This window comes from Erithacus rubecula, assembly GCF_903797595.1.
Source record: "Erithacus rubecula genome assembly, chromosome: 2".
In the NCBI taxonomy this organism is placed as follows: Eukaryota; Metazoa; Chordata; class Aves; order Passeriformes; family Muscicapidae; genus Erithacus; species Erithacus rubecula.
In genome coordinates this window covers 1,091,430-1,101,022 of record NC_136685.1, presented here as the reverse complement: position 1 = coordinate 1,101,022, position 9,593 = coordinate 1,091,430, and the positions used below count along the sequence as shown (strand labels likewise).

The window sequence follows — 9,593 nt, the reverse complement described above, 5'->3', positions numbered from 1 at the left end:
GCGCGGGGAGGGGGCGCCGGCGTTACCGGGGGTACAGAGGGAAACGGCGCTGGGAGCTGCTGGGGGCGCAGCGGGTCAGGGTACCCTGCCCGGGGGGCAGCTGCGGCGGGGCCTTAGGGGCGACTGGAGAACTCTACCGGGAGCGGCGCGGCGGCTCCGGGGCTCCGGTAAGGGTGGGCTCCGGGGACAGGCTCGGGGCCGGGGGCGGCGCCGGGCGCTCCGGGGCACGGCTGAGAGGCGGCGCCGGAGCCGCCGCGGTGCCGGAGCCGCTGCGGTGCCGCTCGGGGGCGGGCCGGGCCCGGCGGCCGTTCCGCCCCCCCGCGCTGCGGCCGGGGCTCGGCCCCGCTCCGTCCCGCGGTGCAGGGAGCCGGGCCGGTGCCAGGGCCGCCGCCCGGCCGGGCCGCAGCCCGCGCCGCCATGGCCCGAGTCTCGGCGATGATCAGCCCGGTCCTGGTGCTCTTCGGCTGCGACCTGTGTTTCGTGCGAGCCAGTAAGTGCGGCCGGGCCGGGCGCTCTCCCTGCTGCGGGCTGCGGTCCTGGCCGCGTGCCCCCGATACTCGCTGCGTCCCCGGCGTGGCCTTCGCCGCGATCCCCGAGGACTGCTCGGGCACCCCCGGGGTGCCGCGGCCTCCGAGCCCCCCGTGCCTTTGCCCGGGGCACGGAGCCGCCCTGCCGGGCTGCCGGCGCTGCGGGGCGCGGCGGGGAGCGGCGGGGCGCGGGCGCTGCTCGGAGCGCGGCTCCGTCTGCCCCAGGGAGCTGCTGCCCCGGGCAGGGACACTCCGGGGTCGGGGTCCTGCCCCTTCCTGCCGGTGTTCGCTGGAGCGGGGAGCTCAGTGCGGCCGGGGCACCGCTGTCCTTGTGTCCTTTGACTCGCCGGGATGGCCCACAGTCGGCAGCCGCTTCCCGCTCTTTGCCCCTCGACTGCGATATCGAGTCGAATTGCGAGTACCAGACGTGTTCTGCTACATTCTGCCGTATTGCAAAACACGTACCGACGGATTCAGGAAGAGATGCAGTCAGGGGTGTTAGAAAGGGGCCACTTATTTTTAGATGTGCAGTCTGGTGCTTACTCCCTGCTGCAGCAGTAAGCTGGGCAAACATCTGGGTGCCCTTGAGCAGTAGCCCCAAGGGCATGGGCCGGGGGGCAGGGGTGGTCCACTCTCCGGATCACAGCACGATGGGGAGGGCACCGGTGAAGCCGTGCCCCGTCCCTCATCCCTCTGCAGCACCACACGTGCTGTTGCCAGCATGATCCCTTGTGAAGGGTGTGTGTCTGGCCCCCTTGCTGAGCCATGGAGCCAGGATGCATGGCATATCTGGTCCCATGTCCAGCTGCCCACCAGCCATCCCTCCTACTGCCCTCTGACCATCCCTTCAGCTGCCCACTGGCCACCCTCCCAGTGTCCAGGCACAGGCTGCAGTGCTGCTAGCTCTTCCCACCCCTTAATCAGACCCAAAAGGACCATGCTTCTGTACAGACAGGACAAAACCTGTGCCAGGCCCTAAGTAAGTGACTGTGCTTTCTGCAAGGGTGCCCCTTTTGTAATATGGGTTTAACAAAAAGTGAAGCTGGATCGTTTTTAAGTGATGTAGAATCATTAGCAGTTAATGCATTGAGCTAAACAGTGGCACACTTTTCCCAGAGAGCCCAGCAGCATTTTGACTTTATAGCCAGAATGTGTTGGCTTCAGAGAGCATGCTTTTTGGAGCCCTTGCATTCACAGACCTTTATGGCAACAGACCTTTATGGCAACAGCTCTGGCACAAAGCCGCTCTGATTTCAGGTGCAGAGCAGGCTGGACAGTATTAGATGAAATGTGGGGTTTATACACCAAGCTTTGTCCTTGGGAGGTCTGGTAACAACTCTGAGATCTCATCTTGAATTTCATAGAATCCTGGAATGGTGTGGTTTGGAAAGGACCTTAAAGCCCATCTCATTCCACTCCCCTGGTACGGACAATGACACCTTCCACTATCCCACATTGCTCTAAGCCCTGTGCAAGCCTGGCCTTGAGCACTTCCAGGGATGGGGCAGCCACAGCTTCTCCGGGCACCCTGTGCCAGGGCCTCACAGGAAACAATTTCTTGACAATATCCCATCTAGCCCTGTACTATCTAACCCATCTAACTCAGTACCAAGGCAGTGTCTCAGCATCCCCAGCCTGAAAACCTGAGCTGGGACAGGCTGGGTGCCTTGCAGAAGCCTAAAAAATTCCTGAGCAGAGCTAGACAGCTGCTACAAACTCCATCAACAAACTTCTGTGTCACAGAGATGTCAGACCCTGTCTTTAATTTCCTCATGTACCCTTAAAGGTTGGTAGTCATACTGCCCCTATCACGCATATTGAGGACTTTTTAAATTCTGTCAGATGTATCCTGTGAAGCACCGTGTCCTGTTCTTGTCCCGAGGCCAGCTCTCAGGGTCTGGTCATATCCATGGTATTGAACTCATGAGTTCCAAAGAGGGAGGCACATCAGGGCTGCCTGTGAGCAATGGTTTTCTGGCCTTGTCCTAGCTTCCCAGCCATGCCCACGCTTTGGGCACATATTGGCTGGTGCAGACCAAAACAGATGTTGGACCAATGTCCACCGCTGGATTCTTGGGCTGTTCTGACCCCGTTATATCTGCTAGCACAAGCCTAGCTAACTGCCTAAGCAGGGGTAACCACCTAGGACCTTTGTTCTTGTGCAGAAACGTGCAGCCCCCCATACACCCAGGCTTTGAAATGCCTGTGTCTGGGACAGCTCAAGGGAGCAGTTGTTTGCTGGCTGAGGGTGTTGCCTGAGCTCAGCTGTTAGCTGAGCAGCTGACCTGACACCAGCCATGGCTGGGGCACAAAACCAGACCAGGATTGAAAATGGCCCTGTGGAAAAGAACCTGGGGGTGCTGGCTGACTGTAATTAAACATGAACTGGCCAAGAAAGCTAAGAGCATCCTGGCTTGTGTTGGCAGTAGTGTGGCAGCAGGACCAGGGCAGAGATTTCCCTCTGTGCTGTATGTACACTGCTGAGGCACCTCGAGCTCACAGCAAGAGAGACATCGAGGGGCTGGAGATGTCCAGGGAAGAGAATGGAGCTGGGGAAGGGACTGGAGCACAAGTCTGGTGGGTGGCTGATAGAGCTGGAGGAATCCAGACTGGATAAAGGGAGGCTCGGGGGGGACCTTCTCACTCTCCACAACACCTTGACGGGATGGTGGAACCAGGTGAGGGTTGGTCTCTGCTTCCAGATAACAGGGGACAGGATGAGGGGAAGTGGCCTCAAGTTGTGCCAGTGGAGGTTCTGGTTGGGTATTAGGAACAATTTCTTCACTGAAAGAGTGGTTAAGCATTGGACAGGCTGCCCAGGACCATGGTGGATTCACCACCCTTGGGAGTGTTCAAGAAATGGCTGGACATGACACTTTGCAATATGGTTTGGAGGGCATGGGGTTATACGGTCAAAGGTTGGAGTTGATGATTTTGCAGGTTTTTTCCAACCACAATGATTCTATAATTTAATCTACAGGAAGCTCAGCTCCTGTGCTGACAGTACATACACCCCAGGCAATGGACAAGGCTGGGTCTGCAGCTTTGTTCAGCCTGTTTTGCTGTTGGCTTGTAGGTAAGCAGGGTATGTATGCAGACAAGGCTCAGATTACCTCCCTCTTATAAATTAATTAATTATATATTAATAATAAATTAATTGCTAACAACTTTGCAACCAATGACACTGCACTGCTGGTGATGCCCAAGATTTTTAACTTTTTTTATTTTTCATATATTTGTAGCTATGTAGATTGTTAATTCATGGATATAGCTTCTAGTACTTTTCCTTTCTTCCCTACATTTAGGAACAATAAGCTAATTTTATAAACACATTTCTAAAAGTATTGCTCAGTCTTATTCCAAAAGAGAACCAGCTACAAGGACACTCTGTTTTCCAATCAGAATCTGGACCAGGCATAACAAAAGTGGGGCAAGAGAAACTTCTGGACTGCTCCCAGTGGGGCAGGACCCCAGGAATTATTACTTAACCAACCAACCTTTTAACTGGACTGTATAAGATAAGTATACTAATCCACTAGCCTTATAAAAGTGGTAGCATTTCTACACCACATACGATTTTTGCCATATTGTGTACCTGAAAACTTTCAAGTAAATATTTGCTTATATATTCACTCTTAATGTTGTAGGGGAGATCTATTCCATTTTCCAGGCGTTACTGGGACAGCCAGCTCTGCCTTTGGCATTGGCCTTTCCCCATACCCTGGAGCAAGGAGTAATTCCAGGCAGAGGAGATGGCCAGATTGAGTCGTAGAGTGTTTATTCCAAGGTGCCCTATTTTTCTGCCACAATCAATATATCATTGCTGTGTCCAAGCTGCTTCCTACGCAGTTCTGGGTGTGCAGTTTGTGGCGTGCCCACCCATTGGGCAACCCCAAACTCTGCACCTGCTCTCTCCTCGTGCACAGAGTGGGCAGCTGCCTGCCAGCCCAGGAAGCACCGTGCTATGCACCCTGCTGCTGGCAGGGCTCAGGCTTCTCCATCTGCCGTGCCACTCATCTCCTGGGGACGGGTTCACCAGGGAAGGTGCTCCCTGTAGCCCTAGCCAACGTGCTGCCATTGGCAGGTGTTGGAGAGGCCCCATGGTGATGTGCAGGGCTGAGTGCCTGTCTGAGACACCTTCTTTTGCCTCTTTCCTGTGCCTGCCTGCGGTCCGTGCCTGACTCACCAGACAGGCCACCGTCCCCTGTCAACGTGACTGTGACGCAGCTGAAGGCAAACTCTGCCACGGTCTCCTGGGATGTACCAGAAGGAGACGTGGTCATCGGCTATGCCATTCTACAGCAGGTACCCGGATCTGTCCCCAGGGGCTGGGGACACTGATTACCTGCATGCTGCTCTGTCAGTCCCGGTGCTCCTCTGGCATCTGCCCAAGGACATCTCTGCTGCTGAGCAGCCCTTGCCAGGGTGCCCCACCTGAGCTGTCCATCCTGGTGCTGTGGGTGCATTGGGGGTAGTCTCTCCAGTCGCTTCCCTGGGATTTCTCTGAGTAAGGATGGTGTGTCAGCCATGATATCTCCCTTCTTTGCTTGCTTTGCTCCACCTATGCAGCCCTGGATGAGGGTAGCTTCTCCAGAGGGGTGTCTGGCTCTCAGGCCATGCAGGCATGCTGAGTGGAGAGTGCTGGCCAATCTGGCTCTCCCTGGGGTGGGTGGCTGCCTGGGAAGGGAGCAGTGAAGGCACAGCCCTGCAGCTGGGGCCTGTGCCTGGTGCAGCTGGAAGCAGCCTCCCGGGGCTGACAGCTCTTTCCTCTGGCAGAGGCAGGACGGGCAGATGCAGCGCTTCATCCGTGAGGTGAACACCACCAACCGTGCCTGTGTGCTGTGGGACCTGGCAGAGGATGCTGACTACATCATCCAGGTGCAGAGCATTGGCCTGTATGGGGAGAGCCAGGCTAGCAAGCGTGTCCACTTCCGCACCCTGAAGGAGACCGACCGCCTGCCTTCCAACAGCTCCAACCAAGGTGAGGCACCTCCTGACAGCTTGCCCAGGTGCTGCTGGTGGGGCCACACCTGAAGGCCTGTACAGCAGACAGGCAGGGATTCAGCAACCAGCGAGGAAGGTGCTGCACTGAGCAACACGTTGCTGGGGACACACAGGATTGTACAGGCTGCTGTTGTGTCCACTATGTGTCCACAATAATGTCCCCAAGCCATTGTTTGCAGCCCTGCTATCCCACGTCTTGGCACCTGTTCAGCTAGGTAGACTGGCCAGGACAGCCACTGGGGCCTGCCCAGCTGCTGCCTGTAGGAAGCCAGTACTGGACAGACTCTCAGATCTCCCAGTCTGCAGGCTACCAAAGGACAAGTGACAGAGCGCCATGGTCTCCCTTACTGCTCATTTCTGTGTTGCCTTGAGTTTCCTACATGCTGGTCTGTGAGAGAGAATCCAGGAACCCAAGAGAGATGATGCCCATAGAGGGCACGGGAGTCTGTCTTCAGCACTAACCATGAGAAGGGTCTTGAGTGTGGCAGGGCAAGCAGATGGCTGACTTCCCTCAGAACTTCTGTGTTAAACTGACCTGCCCTGCCCTGGTCACTGTGTAGAGAGAGACCTTAGCGATTACTTGCATGCATTGTGCAGTCCCTACATAAACCCAGACAAGCTGTTGGAATCCCTGACTACCTTTCTAGCAAGGATGATTTATCTGACACAGGAAAGCCACAGATAGGATGTCACCCCACACCCTTCCTTGTCTGGGGGAGGTGGGCTTCTCTTTGGAGTTTGTCAAATCCTCCAGGGTTGCTGTAGCGAGAGGGTGTCTGCTGTCAGCCCTGCTTGGGGTCTCTTCTCTGCAGGTGACATCACCATGGAAGGGCTGGACAAAGACCGGCAGCTGCAGACAGGCGAGATTATTATCATTGTGGCTGTGCTGCTCATGTGGGCAGGTGAGTGCCACAAGCAGTGTTCTGAGGCACAGGTACAGTCCATGCTTCACAAAGAGTATGTGGCTCAAGACAGTGCAGAGGCACACTGGTGAGGGTCTGGCACCCTTTCTAGTAAGTCCATTGAGTCTCTGTAGGTCCTGGAGCCAGTGGGGTAAAAGGAGCAGCCACTGCTTAGCAGTAATTGTCTGGAGTATGCTGGAAAGCAGGAGACAGAATGGGACCTGGAATTACAGGCTGGGAGCATCGCAACTGGCAGTGGTGATTGTGTTGCTTGGCCCTTAGATGTTGTGACTGGTAACACTACTGCACTGGCTGGTAGAGGCTGTGCCTCAGTCTGCTAAAGCTGTGAAGTGGGTGATTTGCTCCTGTACGGCGCAATTAAAGCTAATGCAGGCAGCAGGCTGCCCTGGGAGCTTGAGAGCCTAGGAGGTAAAATCAGCTCCTGACTGTGGCACATGCGGCTGCTGTGAATGGGAAGTCATTGATCCCTTGCTCCCTTCCCAGTCAGTGTGGATTCTGTAGTGGCATCTTGCAGAAATTTCTCCTTGCCCTGACCTTGACACTTCCCTAGGACACTGGAAAAAAAATACAAGATGACTGCTGGTAGTTTACACCTGGCACAGGCTGATGTGTCAGGATGTCAGCTGGGAGGAGTCAGGCCCAGTCTGTGTGTGCCTGCCTGTGTGTTATCTCACACATACTGGGGCTTGAGTGAGTCCAGCGTGGTCACAGCTGGGGGCATCGCTCCAGACTCCTGTGTCCAGGGTTCCCAGGTGTGGGACATGCTTCATGAGAGGCATGCTGTGAAAGCATGACAGAGTGACTGATCCCACAGCCAGTTTGTACAGACTTAGGCAAAGGCTGGCTTGTCTGAGGGTCACAAGCACCAGCTCAGTAACTTTAATGCCTTGCCAGGGCCACTCCAAAACCCACACAGCTGCTCACTGACCTCACTGTTCCTGTTTGAGTGCCTCAGCTTCTGCCTTTGGTGAGTGCTGAGCACGTCAAGTGTGGTCCAGTGGCCTTAGCCAGATCCATGCCTGTCTGCCCAAGGAAACTGGCCACACGTGCAGAGGTAGCTGGGGTGGTGCAGCAGGTGGGTTTGCAGCACGCCAAGGAGCCCTGGGCACAAGGGCCCTGCAGCTGGGATGCTGAGGCAGCCACTGCGGGGGAGTCCTTCATCCAGTCTGTCTTTGGGCAGCGGTGATCGCCCTGTTCTGCAGACAATATGATATCATCAAGGATAACGACTCCAACAACAACAAGGAGAAGACAAAGCCGTCCTCAGAGCATAGCACACCAGAACGACCCAGTGGAGGGCTGCTGCGGAGCAAGGTGAGTGGGGAGGGCGCAGGAGGCATGGCATGGCATGGCTGTCTGGGGCTCGCAGCCTGGACACCGCCTGGCTTGCTCAGGAATGGAAGCACCCTGCTTTGTGCCTTCTCTGAGGGCTTTTGGGGGTCAGTGAGCATGGGGCAGTGTATGTGCCCCATGGGTGATTTAAGGAGAAACACTGGAAGAGACAACGAGGTACAACAGCTGGGATAGCCCTTGCATTGCAGGGTGGTACCTGACCTCTGACTTCAACAGACCCTTCATCATGCCCCTCCAAGGCTGTGCCTCTCCTGCACTGCTGGACAGGTCTGGCTCCTGCCTGTTCAGGCCGGAGTGGACATGCTAGGCACTGTTCTCATGGTTCCTGCACTGGTCTGTCACTGCTCACTTTCTGCCTTCACTGCAGCTGGCTCTGGGTCATCACCACGCAAGTTACTCCAGAGCCCCCTCCTCAGCCTGATGGAAGTGTTATGTCAGGCTGTGGATGGGGAGGGAGCAGTACCTTCATTTGGCTGTTCCCTGAGCACCTGACACTTCTCCCTTTGTTACCTGCCAAAGACAGGGATTTATAGTCCTGATGCTCTAATGGGGCCATATGTTAGGGCTTTACTTGTGTCTCATCTGCTGCCTCTGTCAAGGTTGGGAACTCCCCTCACTCTGCTGCCTGACTGCCCCACTGATTCCACATCTTGATTTCCAGCAGATGTCAGGAGCAAAAACTTCTTGTTTGGACCTCAAGTCCCCAGTTCTCCTCCAGATTTTTCAGCTTGCTGATTACTCCTTGCCAAAGAGATCCCTCCTCTTGGATCCCTGCTCCAAACTGACCCTGCTGCACTGAGCTCTGCTGCTCTTGATGCCTGCCGCAGGCTGAGGGGCTCTGACATCGGGTCTGATCCCAGGGGTGCAGCAAAGCAGGGCCTTAAAGCAGATTTTTCTCTCATAGAAGAAATCGCCCTCAGTCAATATCATCGAGGTGTAAGTGCAACACCGGCTCTGCCATCTGGGATCTTGGGTGTCCTGCCAGAGCCAAAGCAGGCCTTGGAAGAAGAGGCAGCACCAGGCGCACAGCCTGCAACTCAGCATGCAAGGATCCACGTTACCAGAACTGCCGCTCTCCTGAGCGCCCCTGCCGGGATGAGCGCGGAGCCAGCCCAGCCCCCGAGCCCTGCCTGCGGAGCGGGGCCCTGCCCGTCCCCAGCGCGGCCGCCGCCCTGCCCGCGGGGCACGGAGCCGGGGACGGCCTGGGGCTGCAGCGGGGCTGGCAGGGAGGGAGCCGGGAGCCCCGGGCCTGAGGGGGCCTTGTCCCTGTGGGGATGCCATGTCCCAATGGGCCAGAGGGGAGGCCATGTCCCTGTGCCCAGCTCAGCCAAAGCCCTGGTGAGCTGTGCCACTGTGCCTGCCCAGCATGGGAGGCTGACCTTGCTCTCAGCTGCCTGTTTGGCCTTGGGGTTGCTTGCAGAGAGCAGGAGCTGCTCCCCTCAGGGTCCCAGGGCTGGGGGAACAAGGCAGTGCAGGCATTGCCCGGGTCTGCCGGGACAGATGTGGCCAGGTGGTTGGAGGGCTTGTCCCCAGCCAGCACAGGGGATGAGTGGATTGCTGCTGGAGAACAGGGCTCCACTGCACCCTGTCATGGTCATGCACGGGCTTCAAATTCTGTCTAGAGCAGAGGACAAAGACATGAGGGATGATGAGGAGCTGGTGCTGTCACAGTGCCTGGCCAGCCTGCAGAGCCTGCAGCTGGGCCAGGGAGGGCTGGTGGGACCCCCATAGGGCTGAGAAGTGGGCAGGGGCAGCAGGCAGAGGGCAGGGGGCAGCAGGCAGTGGG

General features: G+C 56.8%; 1 protein-coding gene across 2 annotated transcripts; it reads left to right on the top strand.

Annotated features, from left to right (window-relative positions):
- The first annotated feature begins 254 nt into the window (after positions 1 to 254).
- FNDC4 (fibronectin type III domain containing 4) lies at positions 255 to 9,054 on the top strand. 2 transcript variants are annotated; one of them, XM_079298158.1, is made up of 6 exons: positions 255 to 490; positions 4,717 to 4,832; positions 5,304 to 5,508; positions 6,344 to 6,433; positions 7,635 to 7,768; positions 8,712 to 9,054. In XM_079298158.1, exons 1-6 carry the CDS (start codon positions 418 to 420, stop codon positions 8,745 to 8,747), a joined length of 654 nt encoding a protein of 217 aa, XP_079154284.1. In that variant the 5' UTR covers positions 255 to 417; the 3' UTR covers positions 8,748 to 9,054. The 2 variants fall into 2 exon arrangements, with proteins under 2 accessions (XP_079154284.1, XP_079154283.1); XM_079298157.1 differs by having other exon boundaries at positions 285 to 490; positions 8,715 to 8,869.
- Positions 9,055 to 9,593: the final 539 nt, after the last annotated feature.

Coding starts and splice junctions, on each gene's coding strand:
- FNDC4 (XM_079298158.1), top strand. CDS start 418: ATGGCCCGAGTCTCGGCGATGATCAGCCCGGTCCTGGTGCTCTTCGGC. Junction 491..4,716: donor CCTGTGTTTCGTGCGAGCCA/GTAAGTGCGGCC, acceptor CTGACTCACCAG/ACAGGCCACCGTCCCCTGTC. Junction 6,434..7,634: donor TGTGCTGCTCATGTGGGCAG/GTGAGTGCCACA, acceptor GTCTTTGGGCAG/CGGTGATCGCCCTGTTCTGC.